At 44.1% G+C, this 23,472-nt stretch overlaps 1 protein-coding gene across 3 annotated transcripts in view; it reads right to left on the minus strand.

Annotated features, from left to right (window-relative positions):
- Positions 1-23,184, minus strand: part of PLXNB3 (plexin B3) — a 57,425-nt gene extending 34,241 nt beyond the window's left edge. The window contains exons 1-4 of one of the 3 annotated variants that reach the window (XM_073639923.1): positions 23,026-23,184; positions 2,750-3,796; positions 2,343-2,522; positions 2,048-2,173 (exon numbers count right to left, since the gene is read on the minus strand). In XM_073639923.1, the coding sequence (XP_073496024.1) occupies positions 2,048-2,173; positions 2,343-2,522; positions 2,750-3,787 (1,344 nt within the window). In that variant the 5' untranslated portion in view covers positions 3,788-3,796; positions 23,026-23,184. Of the gene's footprint in view, positions 1-2,047; positions 2,174-2,342; positions 2,523-2,749; positions 3,797-7,940; positions 8,064-8,575; positions 8,597-23,025 lie in introns of those variants that run through there. The other 2 variants (XM_073639922.1, XM_073639920.1) reach the window with 2 other exon arrangements.
- Between the last annotated feature and the right edge of the window lie 288 nt (positions 23,185-23,472).

Here is a 23,472-nt window from a genome sequence, read left to right on the forward strand (position 1 = left end):
CTTTGTATAAAAAATGGGAATTCCAAAAATCAAACTGGAAAAACTACAACTACCAAATGAGGAAGGGGGCTCGGGGTCACCTGAGGCGGGGGGTTAGGCCACTAAGAGGTTGGGAGTCGGAAGTGGAACGCTAGTGCCAAAATTAGGGGGGAATATTTTACAGTTAGAGGCTCTGGAAAGTCATAAACTTAAGACTGAAGCAGAAGGAAAATCAACTTCACTCTTAAAGAGGTTGTGCACCCTTTGGGGACAATTTTTATTTTTTATTTAATTGCGCCATTTTCCTTTTACAGGCTTCTTGTCCATTCAACTTTGATGTGATTTGTGGTCATAAATCAGCTGAGAAAAACCAGAGTAATAAACTCTCCATCTAGCGAGCTCACTAATGGATTCTCAGTTAACTCATTCCCATTAACAGGCTGTGTAACACAGAAGGCAAAAGGTGCAACATTTTTAATGAAACCCAATAGGAAAAGTGATTTTTTTTTTTTAAGCCCCGATTAAAACCAACCAGGATTTCAGCCTGACACATTTACAGCTGTTTTATCTCTGGGGCCTTTTAGGAAATATTTTGCAAACCCCTTTAAGGCTGGACAAGCCACCAGGTCCAAAGAGCCGCCTGCAGGTCCCCTGATCCTCCTCAGTCATTCATGTGCCAAGTCATGCAGATAAAACCTTGCAAAACCCTGACTAACGGCAAATCCAGGAAACAGCAAAACATGGCACTGCCCGGGGCGTCCAATTCTGCTGAAGGGGGAGGCTTTTACTTTTATTGTAATTAAACTTTAACTATTGAGTAACAAAATCTTTTGCAACTTTGGAACATTATTATTCAATGCAGAGGGTGAAAACCAGTCTGGACCCAAATCATACAGCTGCAGGGTTTGTTACAGTGTATAAGCGCAGTGCACATGGGCCAGCTGGACAATGAAAGGGAACCTGCTACCTTTTACCACTAGTTTATACTGTAGTTTTTTTTTTTACTTTCTAAACATATATGTGTATGATCAGTAACTGTATTTTATCTCTTCGCGCAATCTACGCAAATTATTTACTGGTAGTCATGGAGGTGGAGCCTCTTAGATGAGTAGTCACATGCCGACATGAGTCAGATGCTTGAGATGGACGTCCAGCAATCCACAGTGGACATGCTTATGGCATGGGCTCTGAGACTGTTCATGGATCCTGTGTCATCTACTGTATATAGAGGTGTTATCAGTCATTGTACAGGAGGGGGAGGAGGTGAGCTGTGACATCACCTATTGTGAATGGTGGATCCTGTGTCATCTACTGTATATAGAGGTGTTATCAGTCATTGTACAGGAGGGGGAGGAGGTGAGCTGTGACATCACCTATTGTGAATGGTGGATCCTGTGTTATATACTCTATATAGAGGTGTTATCAGTCATTATACAGGAGGAGGAAGTGAGCTGTGACATCACCTATTGTGAATGGTGGATCCTGTGTTATCTACGGTATATAGAGATGTTATCAGTCATTATACAGGAGGAGGAGGTGAGCTGTGACATCACCTATTGTGAATGGTGGATCCTGTGTTATATACTGTATATAGAGGTGTTATCAATCATTGTAATCCTGTCTTTAATGACAATGAGACTGATGCCATTTTTCTGTATAGCACAGAAGTATGTCTAGTATTAGGCTTAGCAACCAATGGGAAAATTGATCGTGATGTGGAAAATAAAAAATATATATTTCTATATATTTGGTTTAAACAATAGGTAATTTTCTGATTACACATTTTTGGTAAAGTTTAGTTTATAATTTAGCTATATGCATGGGGAAAAGTGCAAAGTGTCCCCTCTAAACATGTCCTTTGTCTCCCTATGCACCCCATTGTGTGCTTTTGGTTTACGTCGGTGAGATAGTCAGCTCCAATAATTCTTTGGGCCCTTTCGATGGCCTATACTAATCTGTCAAGTCATCATCATCCTCCATTTTCTGTATTGTTGCACGGCCCTATTGTTGACATTATGCCGCAGGCAATGAAGCAGACATCAAATACATCAGGGTGGATCTCGCTTACCATTGACTCAGTCATAACATACAGGAGCCTCCCCGAGGTGTCCAAAACTAGGTCAGGGCTTACAGGAGATCCTGGTGCCACCACCAAGGAGCTGTAGACTTGTCCAATACCAGAAGAAACAAAGACCTAAAAGAGAAAACAAAAAAGGTTAAACTATTACAAATCATACGTAGGCCGCTGGAGACCATCTATAGGGCCATCTTTTTTTATGGACAATTACAACCCAAAGATTCCTCCTCATCCTTGAATCCTTTCTTGATAATGTGACTTGCTTTGACTGAGAATCAGTTATCACCTTATGTATAGATCCTCCAGCGTCTCCTAGGAAGACAACCTTGCGGGAGTCCTCCACTAACGCGGCTACAGCGGTGAGACTGGAGTCATTAGTGATCAGAGGTGAAGCCGTGACTGAGACTCGGCTGGCAATTGGGCTGGGTGTGTGATCGCCTCCACATGGAAAGTTCTTTGGGGATTCCTGGAAAGAAACAAGAATAAATGGTTATTGAAGGTCCATGTTCGAAGCCAATTTGGCCAAAGTAGGAGTTTCCACTTTTATTGACCTTGGTTCCTTGACAAGAAATAAGCCAAGAAGTTTGGTTATTCTCAAGATGGTACAGAAACCACATCCTAACCTTACGAGAGGGACATATCGGAGATGACCTAGCGCAGACCTTAAGGAGAACAGTACATTTGGGCACGTACCTTAGGGAGTGCTGCACACTTAGAGTTCACTCCATATTCAATCCCGGCCTCTTCTTGACCACTTTCCCCCTTGCCTGACTCTGTATAACACAAGACTCTCGCTTTCTCGATCCTTTCCTCAATGTCTTTCATCATAAAGGAACATAGGGCTGTCCGGCTACTTGGAGATGGGATGGGACCTTGGCTGGCCGAAAACACCACAAACAGCTCTCTGTTCTTGGTCTCCAGATGGGCCGCTTGTGCCAAGTTGTAGCCGTCGCATACAAGAGGAACTTCCACATAGGAGTAGAGGTGAATGTCCTTGCTGCAGACGCTGCCGAGATATGTTTTGTATTCCATTTGTGATTTCGATCCACGGCGGTAAAACAAGAAGTAAACATGGCCTTCGTCGGAGAAAGTTCCTACAAACGTGTTATTGTAATCCGAAAAGTCACCCACCACAAGTTTGCCCAAACCTTCATTGGAGAACACTGATGACTTCTCCAGTTGCCGTATAGTAATTGGTGGGATTCCACTCGAGAGTCTAGCAGTCAAGCCCCGTCCTACAAAAAGGTAATCACCCTGCGGTGTCCTCTCGACTATCCCTACAGTGGTGACTTTGGGATCGTTGGCTGCCACAAATTGGTTGTCACCAGGGTCCTCTGTGCGGTAAATGATATTAGAAATATTAGCCAAGTCTCTTTTCTCACAAATTCCCTGATACACATGTCCACAGGTCAGTAATTCTCCACCGTGAGTGTTGACGGTCAAGAGCTTGTTGAAGTTATGGGTGCTAGTAGCTTGCTGGCAATCTTTTAGGTCTTTGAACGGAAGGCACTCAGGACTGTCCAACACCGGACCAGTCAAACCCTCCGACATAAGCCGAAGGTCGGGCGACAGCTGGAAGATCCAGTCAACAGCCCCAATGTAGATGAAGCCGGAGCCGGGGTCATAAGCCATGTGGTTGAACGTGACATTTGGGCGGAGGAAGTTGGGAAAAGAGGAAACAGACAAAGAAAGGCCAAGAAAGACAAGCAGCGATTGGGTCAGATCCAACATAACGATCACCTGGAAAAGAGGAAAATATTAGTATTACTGGAATGATTTGTTCATGGCAAAAATCCACTCATGGAAGCAGGAGGGACGGGGCATAAGCAAAAATAAAATGTGACACTCCGCCAAACCTTCCTGGCACAGATATATATGACTTGTGAGAACGGATAATGAATTTACCACAAAAACATCTATTAATATTTAAAATTATAGGAAGTTCTACGACAAAGCCAACAACAACTCAAACTTTTTGGTAAATGTAATGCCCCAAAGCTGCCCAAGGGGAGTTAAAATGCTGCTTGCCGAACCCGCCGATTTCAGTGGGAGGTGTTGGGCTGCCTCATGAATGCAGAGGACCTCCAATCTCTCTGCTGCCATCATTATACCCAGTCCTATAAATCATTGTCTGGCTGTAGCTACCCATTAAAAAAAACACGCACCCAAGTGTACGTGTATGTGTCCTGTACATGTGCGGTCCTAGTCCCCGATGGACTGTAACTAGCCAGCAAAAGAACTCTATAGTAGCCAATGGTGCAACTTTCATTACCACCATGTATGCACCATGGGACTCCCTCTAGCAGATGAGGATCCATTGCCTTAACTTGTACCCGAAAGACAAAAATGTGTGGCTGTCTGCAACATGGACAGGGGCACAGAACTGCACACGGAGCGCAGAGGCTAATCCTTTAGTGCGAATTCGGCCTCAAGGGGTTTATCCAGTACTTAGAACTCAGACAACCCTTTCTCAATTGCTATATTCCCCCTTATACACACCTCCGAAGTCGGCGCTGCTCCAGCAACGACGGTGCTGCTCAAGCAACGACGGCGCTGCTCAAGCAACGACGGCGCTGCTCCAGCAACGACGGCGCTGCTCCAGCAACCACGGCGCTGCTCCAGCAACCACGGCGCTTCTCCAGCAAGGACGGCGCTGGCTCTCCCGGGGCACGTGTGACGCTGTTATGTCACACAAGCCCTGCAGCCAATCAGTGGCCACTTCATTCTCACTTCCATTGGATATAACCAGAGAAGTAGTAACTCACTTCTTCCGGGCTGTTATTTAATAAAAGGGAAGATAGAATTTGAGAAGGGGTTGTCCACCCCTTTTAAAGGGTTATTCTCATTTTCACAGATTAATATTGTCAGCGCTTATAAATACAAGCACTTTTGCAATTTACTGCTGATTAAAATTTGCAGCAGTTCTTGACATTTTAACACTTTTCTTTTGTTTACAGCTGGTTGCCTAAGAGACCGACCACCGTTGCAGTCTAGCTTGTAAGCACGGCACTGAAGCTGTAAGGGATTAGGCAGTAACAGCGCACTACAGCAATCCTGGCCAGCTTCAACACAGTGCTTACATGCTTAACAGAAAAGAGCTTGTAGGCACTTTCTGTGTTCTGTTGTCTAGCAGAGGTGGTCGGTCTCCAAGGCAATGAGCTGTGAAAAAAAATGTTAATATCTCAAGAATATCTGAAAATTTTAACAAGCAGTAAGTTGCAACATTGCTTGAGTTTACAAGCCCTATCCAACAATATCCATCAAGATGGGAAAAACCCTTTGAAGGCTTGTGGACTTATTTCAGTAATGAACTTAACCTTAGATACCACATACAAATCATCTCATCTAATCCGAGTCAGCGTTGATGCAAACCATGATGGGGAAGTTAATCTTTCTGCTTAATCCAGAAGTTTTATAGGTCAGCAAATCACACAAGAACCAAAACGCGTGGAGTCATTCATAGCATCAGTATGTAAGGAGTACGACAAACAGGTCGGATTCCTTATGGGATCACTGCATGGCACGAAGGCTAAATCTGCGCAGCTCCATGTATTTCAGCTTCCTGGACCCCTATGAGAGGTAGATAGGGGTTAACCACAGTCGTGAGTGGAGCGAGACTGGATATTACAGGTTAATAAAACAAGTGCATGTTATGTGAAATATAATAAGTGTTTAGTTTTGCATCCAGGTGCATGACGGCAAAACAATCCCTGGGTACAGATTGTACAGGCACAGACTGGCCCATTGGCTGATCCTTTTTGCGGGGGAATGTTCTCTAGGTCCTAACCCCAGGGATCCTATCTATGGGAACTAGAGGTGAGGAGTTGAAAGGTTATCTGTGACCTAAGCTAAACAGGTCACATCTTAAGAAAGGCTAAGCTGGGAAAAAGTTTATAAAACTTCAGACACTTCTGCCAAATGTAAGGGTGTCTGCACTGCTCACTATGATGTGATCAGGATCGACCTGCACCAACAGTTAATTTAAAGGGGCACTATCAAAAATTTAAAGAGACATTACTATTAGGAAACGCCCCTCCTGCTAAGAAAAGCCCTGCCCACTCAGACAGCACTAGCCGAATGGATGGGGCGTAGAGAAAACAGACCCAGTTTTTTTTTTTTGTTTTTTTTTAAGGAAAAGTCTTAAGAGTCTACAGATTGTCAAATTAGGATTGTATTTCCCCCGTTCCCTTAGTGATACTTTAAAGGGGTTGTCCACCTTTGGAAGTTTTTTTTTATTATTTAAATGCATATTATAGGAGCTAATAATCATTTTTATAATTTGGTTTCATTACAAATTTTGCACCGCTTTCCTTCCACAGTCTCTATGATGTGCTGTGTATTGCTGGCTGCAGAATGAGTTAACTGAGAATCTGTCAGTGAACCCATTGTGATGGCATGATGGGGAGTTTATAACTTATATGTTTTTTTCTCAGCTGATTTACATCAAAGTTAAATGTGCAAGAAAATAATAGCCAAAACTTTTAATGAAACCCAATTGCAAAAATTATGTTTAACCCCAAGGTATATGTATTTAAGCACATTAAAAAATTGCTACCATTTTCATATTTTCCTGTTCAACACAACTCAGCGAGTGTCTAATATTGTAATTAGTGCCAGTGTTTCGATTCACTGACTACAAGCAGAGAGCCGAACCATGAAGTATAATAAAAAGTTGCACAAATTTCTTAGAATACAATGAATAAACTTCAGAATAAAAGAAAACTCCTTTATCGGTCACAGAGGCTGGGGACTTTTTTTTTTAGTTCCCCTTCGTCTGATGCATCCGGGATACAACAAGTGCGGGGGACGGGCACATAATTCAGAAAAGTTTCTGAGCAGGAGACAGAGCTATAGATCGATACTAAAAAAACTTCCAAAAAACTTCAGCTTCACAGAAGTCTGAACATGACTGGTTGGATGTAATGTGCTGATATTACGATATAATACCGCAGTCCTGGAGTTGGCCTTTAAATTTCTATCGCAACCATATCTCAGTTATATCCGTTCATAGAAAAGCTGGGCAATTATCAATATGGCTTCTCATCAAGTGTTCCAAGAAAAGGTGGTGGGGAGGGGGTGGTGAGGGCTCATTTATGGCTTTAAAGCCATAGATCACAATGTAAGGGCCTGTTTAGATCATGCTTGGGCACACGTTGGTGGCTTCATCAGGGCTTTTGTGTGAACTGCCAAAAAATGGGATTCCGATGTCCCCCCGACGCGCGATTCACTAAATTGAAGCAAACTTAGTCACTTTCGCCTCCTTTCTGGTGGTGTTTGTCTTTTTTAGTATGTTTATGTTTTTGCATCGGCCTAAAAAAAAAAAAAAAAAAAAAGACCCTGCAGGACAAAGTCCTAAATGACTTGTTTTAGTGAATGGCTCTGCCGGAGATTCCAAATGTATTCCAATTTTTGGGGGACTCCATCTGAATGAAGTCACATACAGTACGAGTGGCCAAAACGAAATGTGAACCCGGCTTAAAACTTAACGTCACAGAAACAATATGGTATATTCAGATACTGCCGTTAATCTGCGATTTTCGATGTCCCTGTAGTGGCTAAAGGTGAAGCATTTAAAATAAGTGTGTGTTCATTTGTAAAAACCTCCAAAACTATTTTTTTTGACATTTTTATGTTCCCAAATAACAAAGTAATCAAAAGAACTTGATAGAAAGGTTACTAGGCCCAGTTAGCTCTGTAAACAGTGTTTGTCAGCCATAGCAACCAATCACAGCACAGCTTTAATCTCTTAAGTGGCTGAGGAAAAATGAAAGCTGTGCTGTGATTGGTTGCTATGAGCAACAAAGACAGATTCAGTATTAAAACAGTTTTGAGAGACCTGCCCCTGTGTTTTTGCCCCAGTTTTCCTAAATTTTGCCGTTCTTACCCCAAATAGGAATTCTTGTGGCAACCGCAGCTCCTTGTACTTTCATGTGTGGAAAATCCCAGCACAACCAGCAGCGCGAGTCAAGTGCAAACCTGTCCTATATTTATACATGTGGCAAACTAAGGACGTCTATGGAGGTGTACAATGAAAACACGACGTTCCCCCTCCCTTCTCGTACCTTTTTAGATCAACATTCAGCCCCAGATTGTATCAGTTACTCTATTAGGAAATGTAATTAAGCCACTCTAGCAATTTTTATATATTCATGGACAATCCCTTTAAGTAAATATTATACCTGACCGAATTGTACTGATCAAAGTAAAAAAGAAATTGGCGATGGCAATATTAATACCAAAAATAACTATGCCAGGGTAATGGTGGTATTTAGGGTAAATTGACCACAAACATACTAATAGGGAAAGTCAAAACGTTAACGGTGTCAGATCCTATAGTGAATTTATAGGGCTGCCCATCACATGTGTAGGATATTGATGTCCACCCTTTACATATCTATGGAGTTGTTATTTTTTAAGTTTTTGTGCACGGGCCATAATAACATATATAATACAATATTGCAGACGATCCTATAACTTGCTACCCCATATGCACAAATAGTGAACGGGGCATGTACTTACACGAATATCGGCAGAGCCCCTTCACTTCTATACACGGCCCATATTGACATCACAGAAACAATAGGCAGATGTGTGTATGTGGGGACCAGGGGACTCCCAGAGGAGGAGGGGGTCTGCCCATGAAGAAAGCATGGAGAGCGGCATTATTGGCTGTCTGCAGCCTCATACCCCTCCTCCCACACTGACAGCATCTGCCACATGGGGAATACTGGTGACATCCCGTGTACGAGGAGTAACTCCTTCTATACCGAGAGAAGCTGCAGATCATCCTTCTGTTACAGGAAAAGGGACAAGTGGACTGATAAGGAGGAGGGCTGGGGGGCCACGTTGCAGCTTGGGGGAAAAAAAAAGCAATTTTCAAGAGAATGATTAATTATTCCCATTGACAAGATGGCACATTAAAAGGTCCCTCTGTCCTCTGGAAGCAGTGACCACTCCTCGCCCCCAGGGACAGCCTGTGACAGAAGTGAGTGTGACATCATCCCCCAGACCACAGCAGCGAGGCAGCCCACCGCCTTCAATTACGGAACCTTTTAAAGCTCCCCCGGCCACCTGATCGGTGCTTAGGAGGTCTCCACTACATTTTGGCACCGGACCAGTTTAGATAGTAATTTCCACCACACACCAACCCGGGGTATGAAATTCTTGATCCACTTCTAAACTGCAGGACAAATAAAATCATTGCAGAATTACAGAGCATTCACCTTCATATTAAAAAATTCCCCCCTTATGGTAATTGTATGTGTTCCCCTTAAATACATTGTTGTCCAGTTTGTCCCCTTTTCTTTAGTGGTGTCTGGAGGTCCGCTATACATGGAGGGAGTGCCATTCTCTGGACGAGAGGGGACATAGTTTACGGGTGCCCGGCCCTTGCAGAAGAGGGTCTACGATCAGTATAGAAAAATTCACAGAGTGAGGACCTAACCAACTAGAGAAAATCCACTTGTTTAAAATACTATGACTAATAATAATATAATAATAATCTCTTTATTTATATAGCGCCAACATATTCCGCAGCACTTTACAAGGACTGACTGAGGTGGGCGAATACCATAAAATACACCCTTTATTTATAATTAATAAAAATATATTTTCCAAGACCACCGTGCTCCATCCAGTCTGTCCACTACAACCCAACTTCTCGAAGCTCGAAACGTTTAAGGATCAATTACCTATGAATCCATTTAACATCGACCTATAAGCAGTGATAAAAAAACTGACTTTGACATCAGCATTGAGGTTGATGATGATATAGGAAATCTACACAGGTAAACTCTTTGCTGCATGTATCATCTGCCCACAATGCTTCTACCATCAGGGCAGATAAATCCTCAGGACGAGGCGCATCAGCTCATTCGAGGAGCGATTTGAAGTACAAGCTAAGGATCTCAAATTAAGATTTCAGGAGAGGGGGTACAGTGATAGATGTATCAAGAAAGGATACAGTAGAGCTAAGACGACTCCGCGCAATAACTTGCTAAGATACCCCGTAAAATCTAACAATCGTGATGAAACAATACCCTTTATTTCGACATAGAACCATGAGGGGCACACGATTAGATCCATTTTGGATAAACTCTGGTCAGTATTAAAGACCGATCCAGTCTTAGCAAATTCACTTTATGAGTCTTCACTAATGACGTCTCGATGGGGAAAAAACCTTAAAGATCTTCTTGTTAGGAACCACTATGTGTCAAGGCCACCCAATCCCTTCTGCTCAAGAGGTCCTGTTTTAGGTCGGTTTCCTTGTGGTCATTGTCTTGCCCGAGTCAATGTCCTCCGCTGTGCCTCTTTTGAATCTGCTGATGGCAAACGCAAATTTGACATTACACATCTTACATCTTGAGGGACGGCGTATGTTGTTTATTTTATGTTGTTGCCCCAAGATCTACGTAGAACCTCAACAGAATTGAGAGTTTGGATCGTTCACTTTTGAAAACGTTGCCACGTCATTTTAAGGAATACCATGGTGAATTGATGTCATCCATGGCGGCATCAGAGGTGGTAATGTTAAAAAATTATTAGCTCAATATGAGGCTAGGTGGATCATCTCCTTGGGCACTATGATCCAACTTGGGTTGAATGAGACACTTAGCTTCACAGCATTCGTGTAGGCATCCCACTTCTAGTCTCTTGCTTTCCTCTGTATATTTACGTATTTTTTAATTTCCTATATCATTACATGTTGCTGCTGCCCCCATTTTGTGATATTTTCCAGCGCGGCTCTTGGCTTTGTTCACAAACCTTCTTGCTGATACTTATAATTGAGCAATCAGTGGCAGACTTCTTTGGGACATTATCAAACAGGATTGAATGACTTTTCAGGAACAGACAACTATGTCCAGTGGAATATCATACGTATGTGGTTATGGGTGAATAACTGAACTGTATATATACTATTAAGTGCTAACATTCCTTGTACATTTCATGATCTGTACATTTTATATCAGTTCAAATCATCCTTATTCCCTTATGTTGCAATCTAGTTCCCAATGACTGTTTGAAACCGTAGAACATATTAATCTATTATGATTTTTGAGGAATCTAGAATAATAGAATGTTAGAGTTGGTAGGGACCTCCAGGGTCATCGTGTCCATCGTGTATGCCTTTGTTTGTTGCGGTGCGCTCTCTGCTCTCCACGTCCTGATGTCGTCAGGCATCTCAACGGTGTTCGTGCATGCGCGGGAGCCATGGTGACACATCCTCGCTCAAGAGCATGAGCGGACTGGCCATGACACCATGTATGATGCTTAGGGGGTGTCTGCGGTGGAGTTAGCATGCACCGATCCCACTCGGCATCATTGGCTAGTGATTACCACTAATGGTATTTAAACCTGCAATATGAGGTTTGAGGCACTGGACTTCCCTCTGATGAACCAATACACTTAAAACATTGCCAAACGCGCGTTGGGGACTTTCCTAAGGTGGACCCTGTTATTGGCACTTACATCTGTTCTCACTATGGGTATGAATCTGTGACATGCATGTTGACCATTCTTTCTATTTGCAGCTGAGGTATTTATGGTCATTAAGACCATGATGTTCTCTATATGAGCCACATATGTATGCTAGAGGAGCTGGTGATTTAACATCTGCTTTTATCATGTGCAGCACATTTTGATTATAAACTTATGTCACAATATATTACCTGTACTGGTACCCTGGTTTATATATATATATATATATATATATATATATATATATATATATATATATATATATATATATATACACACACACTCGCCTGCACAAGCTCACATGCTCCGGTCCTATTAACATTCTAGGACCAGTTTCTGCCTGTGTAACAAGATGGCGTCCATTCTATTGTACTATTGTGATTACTTCTCTAATGAATGGGATTCGCTAATTAAAGGTATTTAGGAATTTATTCATAATGACATTTTTTTCTAGTTCTGGAAAAACCCTTTTAAATTTGAATTTCTAAAATTAAAAGGTCATTAGCCAGCAAAGTGCACTTCCCCATTTACTAACCATCAGTGAATTTACCGCTAGTTTTAACCCACAAGTTGGACAGAAGAGTCAGATGGGGGGGGGGGGATGGGACTGACAGCCATAATACGCTTTGACCCAGCTTCTATGCCAAGATGCCCCGGTTTAGTGGACTGTCACATCCTAAATCCAGGAGTAAGGTGAATAAGCCGTAAGTCTGGGGGTAATACAGCAGGGATGAGCAGCGTACAAGGAGAACGGGGGTACCTGGCGCAGATATGGTAGGGTTCCGATATTATGTAGAAGTCGCCCTGTTTTGCATTATGGATGGGCACAACAAGTGATTGATGGGCAAGGGAGGTGAGGGCCCGTCTTTCCCACACAGAAGCAGTTTTCAGGCCTGGCAGAGACACTGACCTCCCCCACCCACCCTCATGTCTTGGAGCTCGATGCCAGTACAAGCTGTGAAAGCCCCTCTTTGTCCAGGGGGCTCTGATAAGGTCTCTGTGGAACTAAATGGATTTCTCTGCAAACCATGAAAATAATTGGGACAAGGGAATAATGACCGCACTCTACAAAGCGACAAGGTTCCCTGACAGGCAGCGGATATAGTGCATGGGCAAGATGAAAACTTTCCCTTATAGATAAAACCAGAATTATGTGTAGAGGTTAACGGTTCTCGGCAATTGTTCCACTTCTCCTCCAAAATCTTAAAGGGGTGTTCTTCTCACCTCCTAGTCCTATAGAATACTGCAAAGATAACACTATGATCCATGAGGTCCGACTTCTGCCACCGACTAGGCGTAGTAAAACTGAAGGAGCAGCAGGACTGAAAGGAGCTGTCCATCGTTAGAGACATTTTATTTCTTCCTTAAATACATGTATTTTTAATTAAAAATAATGTTTGCATTCAGGCTTCATTAAAAATGTTGCACCGCCGTTTGCCTTCTATAGCCTATATGCTGTACGGTCTATTGCTGGCTGCAGTATGAGTAAACTGAGGATCCGTCAGTGAGCTCATTCTGATGGGTAATTTGTTACTCTTTTTTTATCTGTCTTTTTCTGAGCTCCTCTCAGCTGATTTATGACCACAGATCACATCAAAGTTCAATGTGTTCGGAAACAAATAGCCTGTTAAAGCAAACATGGCAACATTTTTAAAGAAACCTAATTGAAAAAAAATATATTTTTTTAACCCCAAATACATAAATTGTAGTAAATAAAATAAATAACTATTGTCCCTAAAAAGGTTGACAACCCCTTTAAAGAGCTATTCCCATTATTAAAAGTTATCATCTGTCCAAAAATGGGGGGTCCCACGAACACCAAAAATGGAGCTCTGAAACACAATCTAAATGGAGAGGAGGCCGGGCATGAGCTCCTTCACTGTTTACCGTCTATGGGACTGCCGGACAAAGCCAAGTACAGCGCTCAGCTTTCTCCAATAGTCCCATAGACAATAAACGAAAGGGAGAAAGAGTCTGTTTCCGTTTTTCTTAAGAAATAGCGCCACTTATGCCTACAGGTTATGTTAAGTACTGCAGCTCAGACCTAGCTACTGAAGCAGCAATACCAGGCATGGCCTATATACAAAAGTGGCGCTATCCTGGACAACCCCCTTTCCATCCCATGCAACATGTAGCCCCTTTTACCATCCATCTGCACACTCAGATTTAACCTCTCAGGGTCACCGCCCTCCAGGAAGGCCTCACTCAGTAGGATTTTCTCAGTGGCCCCAGGGAGGACATCTTTTTGTCTGAGCTTCTGTTTTGGCTTTTACCTGTGGCAGACATGAGAGGGGGAGGACGGTGGGGCGGCTCTGGGGATTCCTGACACTTCACAGCACAGAAGGAATCTGTCTGGTGGGGCAGGGGTCCCATCTGCATGAAATGATTGTGTAAAGCAAACAGTCATATTAGAGATAGGGATTTGTGGGGTAATCCTTGTAATCACCAGCTCAAAGCCAGCGAAGGATAAACCGGCTCTTCCATGGCTGGGCCTGACAAACCTATATTTATATAGTACCGCCATATCGCTTCCATGAATACAAAGGATAGCCCATGTTTTCCTCCAAACATTTGAGTGCAGCACAAAGTTGAGACGATCGAGGCACACATATATACCGTATATATATATATATATATATATATATATATATATATATATATATATATATATATATATATATATATATATATATATATATATATATATATATATATATATATATATATTATACACACCATATATCACTATGGATATAGATTACACTATGGCCATATATATATTATACACACCATATATCACTATGGATATAGATTACACTATGGCCATATATATATTATACACACCATATATCTATCACTATGGATATAGATTACACTATGGCCATATATATATTATACACACCATATATCTATCACTATGGATATAGATTACACTATGGCCATATATATATTATACACACCATATATCTATCACTATGGATATAGATTACACTATGGCCATATATATATTATACACACCATATATCTATCACTATGGATATAGATTACACTATGGCCATATATATATTATACATCACTATGGATATAGATATATATAATACCCCCTGCCTTCCACAACGCTGCGCCTCAGTCAGTGCCCTCCGCTCCAGGCCGCGCACACTGAGCCCCTCTATCACATCACAATGCAAATTCATGAGGCCTCAATGCAAATCAAAGCCCAGGAAGTGACTAAATCCGATATAGAGACATTATAAGTATTCAGGTCAGGCACTTATGTCCCCTCACAGTCGCTGTCGGGGGGGATGGGAGATTTATCCATGTAATAGCCATTTAGGCATGGACATAATAAAAAAAAAAGACCATTCTTATAATATGATACGGAAAATATATGAAAAATAAGAATCCCATAAGGAGCGACCATTATTATCACTTAAAGGAATAGTGTACTCCACTCATTGCCTTTAATTAAATGTAAAAAAAAAAAAGTACACTAAACATTTCTGCTGGACGATGTGCTATAAGACAGGCCGGGGCGTCTCTGAGGGAAAGTCTACAGTGCAGACATATTGAGCCATAAGGACAGCTCTAGGACCGCGTGTTGGTGATGGCCGTAGCAACCAATCAGATCACAGCTCTCATTTTCAAGTAAGCTCTGTTGAGTTGAAATCTGGAATCTGATTGGTTACTATGGCCTGCACTGGAAAAAAAAAAAAAACAGATGACAAGGCCCCCCCACCCCCCCAAAAAAAACTTTAGGCCAAGATGGAAAACTTTTGTTTTGTAAGAGGTGAGAAAAGTAAATGTTACTTTTTATTCAGAAAAAAAATGGACATCATCTCCTCTGAAATGGAAAAGCCACTCCGCAAATGTGTTTTGTCCGCCTTCATTTCAGTTTCTGATTAAATAGGCAGGTCGCCCGCCTATGGCGACCCCTTCAATTCCCAGGTCACCCGCCTATGGCGACCCCTTCAATTCCCAGGTCACCCGCCTATGGCGACCCCTTCAATTCCCAGGTCACCCGCCTATGGTGACCCCTTCAATTCCCAGGTCACCCGCCTATGGCGACCCCTTCAATTCCCAGGTCACCCGCCTATGGCGACCCCTTCAATTCCCAGGTCACCCGCCTATGGCGACCCCTTCAATTCCCAGGTCACCCGCCTATGGCGACCCCTTCAATTCCCAGGTCACCCGCCTACGGCGACCCCTTCAATTCCCAGGTCACCCGCCTATGACAACCCCTTCAACTTTCCGGCCACTCACCAATGACAACCCCTAAGGGCACAGTAATGGCAAGCTGAACATCACGTTTAGAAATGTAGCATCTCCAAGACTCATAATTATATTTTAATGTAGGAGCTGTAATCTCAGACCTGCGGCTCTAAAGCAGATTCGAAACTACAACTCCCAACGTGCAGTTAAATAGGTGCAAGAATTTAAAGGAATAAAAATGGCCGTCCAATATCCTCAGTCGGGGAGCTTATCTCTTGCAGGAACAAAAGGATCAGACATATTGAAATTGATCTGCTTGGTCTCTCTCTCCTACAAGAGAAAGTTGGAAGGTCCCTATACACAGCAAATGGAAAAAAATATTATATGACATTAAGGACCTATGACAACCCTTATGGGCAAAGAAGTGCCCCATCTACTAAATTCAGTATTATATTTTAGTACAGAGCTGTTATCTCCAGTCTATAACTACAACTCTCAGGATGCCCTGGCAGTCTGCTTGCTGGGATTTGTAAAGTCACAAGTTGGAGACCTAAAAATATAATGGGATGAGTACAGACAGGCGACAATAGAGCGGCCGTCCGCTGTTGTTTGCTTCCCATTCATTCCCTGGTGACGACAGACTGGGAGAAGGGGAATTATACTGGAGGAAACCACAAGAGAGTCAGGTGTGCGCACTCTTGGAAATAGGTAAGCCGCCATGTTCCCAGACAGACACGTTCTGCAGGTGTGGGGGAGGGGAGACCGAGCAATCAACTCCGCCGAGGACCACAAAGTGCAGCTTCAGAGCCAAGGGATGGTCCCGTAATTATCCCGCAATCGTATGATCGCTGGGACTCACCGCCTCGCTCAGCTTCACATAGGACATAATGGAGCAAGCCGAGAAACGTCGATGGGAGCTGAAGGGTCCCGGTGCCCCTCCAAACAACCCATGTCGTAGAAATAAAGTCATTGGTAATTGTCCCAACCCTTAAGATTTTTAGGAACCGATGAATAAGCATCAGGTGACTCAGTGAGAAGGTGTGGAAGATGGCACCCAGTGCCGTCAGTCAGGTATTGTATAAGGGTGGCCGATGGCTGAGTGCTCGCTGATTCCAAGGCCATTACCTCTGACATTCCCATCCATGCGTGCTCGGCTCGGTGAGCGTACATGTGTTCTGTATGGGAAAAGGGGACTGAGCCGCTGCCAGACACTTCTAATGGGAAAGGCAAGAATGGGATACTGGTTTCTAGTGTATAACTGTGCTTTGCTCACCCTCCCTGGGTCCAGCGCAGAGTCTCGGCCGCTGCTCCCAGTGTTTGTTATTGTCTGCAGCGCTGACGTCACGTTTACAACAATCTGCCCGAGATGACGTTACGTGCCACTAAGCTCACTGATTGGCTGCAGCGCTGTCGACGTGCCATCAGTGGCTGCAGACAGTAACAGACACCAGAGACTCAGAACTGGACCCAGGGGGGGTGGGTAAAGCACAAAATAGCGCCAGAGAAGCGTCAAAGTCATCTCATCCAGACAACCAGCTGGTGATGCCTGCCTGGTATGAGACAGCTCTCGTACTTCTGGAGGAGCGATAATTAGCATACTTTTTCCCATGGAGCATTGCACATCATAAAACCCGGCCTTAAAGGCATTCTCCATCTTAGGCACTGTATACACAATTCGCTCTTTTTTCCAGAAACAGCGCCACCATTGGTCGAAAGGCGACGTCTGGAATTGCAGGTCAGCCCCATTCAAGTTGGACTAAAAATAAGACTATAAAAGTAATGATGTTTTCAAGGACACCGTGCGCTTGTATTGTGATGGGATGACTTCTACATGACAGACGCCGGCCGCTGTGCTAGACAACACATGGTGGCTGCACGCTGCGGACTTACACATTTCCTTCCCTTTAAGACATGGTTCAGACTAATGAACTGCTAAGAAGGATCTGAGACTCAGGAATCGCTCTTTGACACCCCGCAGTTTATTCTCCGGCTCTATTTCAATCCCAGATGAAGACAAAACACGTTTTGCTGTTACATTAGGTTTGTCATTAATCAACTAAATGCAATCTATTGTTCACTGTTATCAGCCAATTCACAATGGAAAAAAGACCCACATACAGATTAGATAAAAGTCAGCCGCACCTACTGATTTCAGCAGATCCCTCCGACTTATGATGTTGGGGGGCGGAGAAGGATCGGGCGGTAGGGATGTCAGCGGGATTTCAACGTCCAATCCATTTGTTTTCAGGAGAGATAAGAATCCTCTGTCTCCTTTCTCCCCATTGAAAACACATGATGAGCGCTCATATGTATGGGGAAGTCGGGAGAGATACCTGTCTGCCAAACAGCCAATTCAGAAACATCTTTCACCGCCCCACCTGTGCAGGTGTCAGTTTTCACTGTAGATTTCGCATTCTATTCATGAACCAAGGAAGTGCAGGATGAACATCGCTACTATGTCCCCGCCACATAAGAGTCTAGAGCGAACAGATTAAAAATAAAGAAGTGAAATTATATCAATAACCAACATGAGAGGTTTGTTAGAAGAGCTCTGGGGACGTGTCCCAAAAAACACAAGGTACAAATCGAGGAAGTGGTTTATAAGTGTCAGCCCATCAGCAGTGAGCAGATAATGGACGGTGCGGCTGCTGCTCCGGCAGGGAGTGGTGGAGACAAAGCGAGAAGTATATATATTTATTACATATATAGTCACCTCGTCTGCTGTGGATTTGCTGCTTCTTATTTGGATGGACATGAAAGGCTTTTATTCTCTGGCCGTCCCTTCTGCTCTGACAGGTCTCATCTTCACATGTAACGACAATGGGCAGGTGGTGGCAGCGTCCACAGCCGCCAGCGCTCACTATCACAGGCGACACTCTGCATTTATGGTGCGTGCAGGTGAACAGACGTGCACTTCTGGCGTCACTTATCTACCAGGAAAGCGATGAGTAACATCCACCGTGTATGATCTATTTCACTAGGACAACAACCATCTTCTCCAACCAATGCCACCATCATCCTGCACGTATAGCTAGTAATGGACGTGTTAGGAGAGAAGCAGCTGCAAGACATCTGTGACTTATCTACAAAGGATTAGGATAAAATCAAGTTAGAGAAGATGGTGAACAACTTTGAGATACATGACTTGTCTATGGTCAAAATGTCCCTCCGCAGCCAATCTCCTTAAATTATGGTTAGTATATCTCCAGAATAGCCGTAAAAGTTCCATATATCTTGGTGGCTTCCTCTGGGCCCTCTGCTTCTTGGCAGCCACAAGAAGACCCCCTTCTTCTGGGAGAAGGCCGACGGGGGGGCCCCCTGCTTCTGGGAGAAGGCAGACGGAGGGGCCCCCGGCTTCTGGGAGAAGGCAGACGGAGGGGCCCCCTGCTTCTGGGAGAAGGCCGACAGGGTTCCGTCTTTTGGTAAACCCCACAATGCAGTGTCCCGTCTCTCAGAAGCCCTCACAGGGACCCTTGCTTTTTGGCGAATCTAATAGGACGCCCTGTCTCTCAGCGGCTGTCACAGGGGCCTTCTTTACAGGCCTACTCATCCAAGCATCCTCCCCTCTTGTCTGGGACATTTTGGGAAAGTAGACGTGTGGTAAAACAACCCACCCCACCATTCTTTCCTCTGTCAGGAGCTATCAGGGGACTGTGGGGCTGAGGCCTGTTAATTCTTTTCTTAGGACATAAGCATCACCGAGGTGTCTGGCAGCCAACTATCCCTGCCTCAGGCAATAAACCCACATGCCCGGCCCATCCAAATGTGAATGTTTATGGAAAAGCTGTAGAATAACTGCTGTGGGCCATTCTTGATAAAAAAGGGGCTCAAGCACCTTCCCTCCATGTCTTCTTCACCCTCCCCCTCCCTGGGAACTCTTTTTAGTAATGCTCAGGTTATAAGATGGTGGCAAGCCTGCCTCAGCCTCCAACACCTTCCTCCTTTGTTCTGTAGATAAGTAACTTTATGATTCAGCCTGTGATCTTGTGCAGTTGGGTAAACAGTGGGGAGACATTGCCCTCTGCTTATACCAATGTGGTCATCAGCCCGGGGTGTGGTGGAGAACAAAAATGGGAGAAGACACCGAACAAGAAGGACGGCTGCGACATTCATCTTTAAGAGATTGTCATCAACCGCAGCAGAAATAGGAGGCTGACACTGCGACTATCAGTTGTGGAAGTGCAGCAGATGTGTTAGTATGATGGATACGGGATAAGCGCAGCCCTTCAGAGCTGAAATCCAACCAGTCTAAACCATATTTGCCCACTATGGCCGACATTAGGGGTCAGTCACTAGACAAACATCTTCTACCGATGAGCAGCTCTTGGCTGGACCTTGATTTCCACTCTTCCCTGATGTCTCAGTTCCTGTTGTGAGTCTTGAGTGAAAATAGGTTGAAACAGAGCAGGAAAAGAAGCACAGGGGGCCCGGAAAGATGTCCACCAAAAGACGTCTCTATCACCACCATGGAAGGAACCAGAACAATATATCCTTCTGCATCTGTATCCTGCCCTTTTGTACGCTGCTACAGACCGCAGAAAGCCACATCCTGGAGAAAAACTACAACTCCCAGCATGAGGAGACAAGACTGGAAGAGGACTATGACTTCTACAGCTTTCACAAAGAAAATGGATCCATGAATGAACACTTAGCACCGGACAAACCTGAGCTAGTCCAATTGTGGAAATATGACAGGATCACGTACTCCATGCTGGGCAGCTACTATGTGCTTTCAGTCCATTGTGCAAAAAAACCCAATGACAGATGTTGTTTTTTTCCATATCTGAACTAATATCTTCCAAGTTTCCTGGATTTGGGGATACGGGAGTCAAAATGGACCCCAATGTGAAGGGAAAAGTCCTGCGCTAGTTCTCAGAAATAAGAATGGGACCAACCAGGACCACACGTAACATTTTCCTCATTGGGCAACGTCAACAGGTAAAGAAGCTATGAGGCAGTAACAGCTTCTTAGGAAAACCCCAAATAATTTAACAATTTTTTTTTATTTTGCTGCCAAGGTTGATGGGGAAAAACTTATCAATTGTAACAGAACTGTGGGTCATCAACAATAAATCAGGGAGCTTAATCAAGGATGGCGGAAAGGAAAAATAATGGGGGAAAGGAAGCTCATCGACGTCTATGGGAAACTAGTTTTGGTAAGTCCTGTATACCCTGCATACCCAACAAGGCCAGCGCCAGCCACGTCCTGCCAGTGGTTTATAAGATTAGGAATGAAGTGCCCGAGGGAACCTTCTAGATAATTGTCTGCTCTGCCATGGGAACAAGTTGTAGGTTTTTCTTCTACAAATAGATCTGAGCAGGACACTCCAGCAGAACTTGCCTCTAAAAGGGTTTCCATCGCATTCACTGAACTATCCCTTCCACGTCAGTCACGTCACCCAGTCATGTCAGAATAATAATTTTTTGGGGGGAAAAATTGAGTTAAACTTGGACAATCCCTTTAAAGGGGTTTTCATGGGATTTTAAAAAAATGTGTCCTATAGTAGAGAATGCTGTAAAATAAAGAAATATGCATTATTTAGCCCTTGAACCTGCCACTGCCACAAGCGCCTGTCCCAAAAGTGATGGGGTCCAATCTATTAGTCCCTTGACTACTACGAGCCAATCACAGGCCTCAGTGGTTATATGCGCGTGTTCTGCACGTGACCACTGAGGTCAGGGATACCCGGTTTGGGGTACCCCAGAGTCAGCAGGGAATTTAATAGTTAAAGGGGTTTTCCAGCACAATCTGCCTTACTGATAAGTGGGGGTCCAGCTGCCAGGACTGGCACAACCGGGATTTTTTTTTTTTATCCCTGAGAGGTCACTTATATTCCTGTTAGAATGGATCAGCACTGTGTATGGTCGATGGCCGCTCCATTCATTCTCTATGGGGCTGCTGGAACAAGCCTCATAGGGAATGAATGGAGCAGCGATTGAGCATGTGCACTGCCGATCCATTCTAACGAGGGTTAAAAAATGACCCGTCCCTATGATCAGTGCAGGACCCAACAGTCGGACCCGGACTGATCAATAAGTTATCACCTATCCTGTGGAATAAAAAAATAGAATTTGCTTACTCATAAGTCAATTCCTAGATGTCTTCTCGGCTTTACTATTGGCTGCTCGGCAGTGAACAGAGCATGTGTGTCCACCATTGACTGGACGTGCACATTGCTATACACTATGAACACCAGGTGGCGCCATATTATAGCAGTAGATGTCATAACTAGAGGTGTTGCCCCATTCACAGAGGGTATACAATCTCTGCGCCAGTCGGTGGCATTGCTAGCACCAGGCACACATGTCCCAGGTTCGTTAGCCTGATACCACACATGTCCAGGCGCCACTCCTCCGCAGCGCACACCAGCACCCTAAGTGCCAGCTCCAACCTGTTGTACACTGGTTTTTCCTATCACATCACAACAACTTTAGTAACTGGCTGCGTTTTTATAATAGCACAAACTAGGCGACAGTCAAGATGTCTATTACAGGTGAGTGGTCACCCAGCTTTCCCAGACTCCTGAGCAGTAATATATGCAGAGTTCCTAAGCATTCGGCATCCAAAAAAGCAGGACAGTATGTGAGTAATACCACCAGGTCGTCACAATACTGTGCGGCTCCAAATAAAAATCAGACACTAAATAGTCCCTTGTTTTCTTTAAAAGGGTTTCTGTTTCTAAAAAAAAAAAAAGCTAAAATGTCTGCAAATTGGAATTTATTCCACAACCCTGATCATTGTAGCACAACCAGTCACTAATGACACAAAAGTCTGGCACTTGATGGAAAACTCCTTCAACAAAAGGGAATAAAAGGGATTTTTTTTCTATTTCAACACAGCAGTGAATTTTGTTGCAAAATTGGCACATAGGACGTGCGGATCCGTGGCGGGTTTGATCATTGAGCGTGGACGGCAGCGAGATATAGAACTGCAGTCCACGGGGGACCCCTTTATCACCTCCATGTGTCCCATTATTATAAACAGCGGTCCGTTCATAGTGATTGACTGGCGACAGAAATGATCGGAATAGACATGGACGGGAAGACATGGACGAGAAGGGGGGGCCATAACCTGATCCCTACAATGATCCCACTGTCACGGCACAATGGCTGATTATTGTCAAAAATTAAAAGGGGAAGTACAGGCGATAGGGGGTATCCAATAATGACAGACAGACGTGTAGTGAGCACATTGGGGAGTGCCTCTCCACCTGTATACAGAGGAGGTGGGTGCAGAGAGGGGTGTGGGGTGCAGCACCAGGGGTCAGGGGGTCTCTCCTTACCTGCTCCCGGGGTCCCCCTGCACATTCAGCAGCTTCCACCCGAGAACTCCTCCGAAACAAGTTCCCTACAAGTCTCCCAGAGACAACAGGCAGCAGCTCAGCAGGGATCAGGTCCTCCCACCAAAACCAAGACACATTTCCATGCTGCTGGATCTGTCTGCTGAGCGCCCTCTGCTGGTGGCAGTGAGCAGTAACACCTGAGGTCACTGGAGGGCTGCACCTACACATTTTTGTTATGCACCCTGTCCCCTGGCACCATTATTCTCTGCTGCTCAGAGTTGACTGCTTCCATCTTCCCTTTAGGCTCTGTTCACATTTCCGTTTGTCTGCTCCGTTTAGAGGAAATCATAACTGATGGGAGCGGAAGCTGATTATTACGCTCTCCGTCCGTCTTTGCTCCGTTTTGAGTCAGTTTTTAGAATGGAAAAAAAGATAGCATCAAAGCAA

Source organism: Phyllobates terribilis, unplaced genomic scaffold, assembly GCF_046119375.1.
Source record: "Phyllobates terribilis strain yellow unplaced genomic scaffold, ASM4611937v1 Scaffold_7__3_contigs__length_470593459, whole genome shotgun sequence".
NCBI lineage: Eukaryota > Metazoa > Chordata > Amphibia > Anura > Dendrobatidae > Phyllobates > Phyllobates terribilis.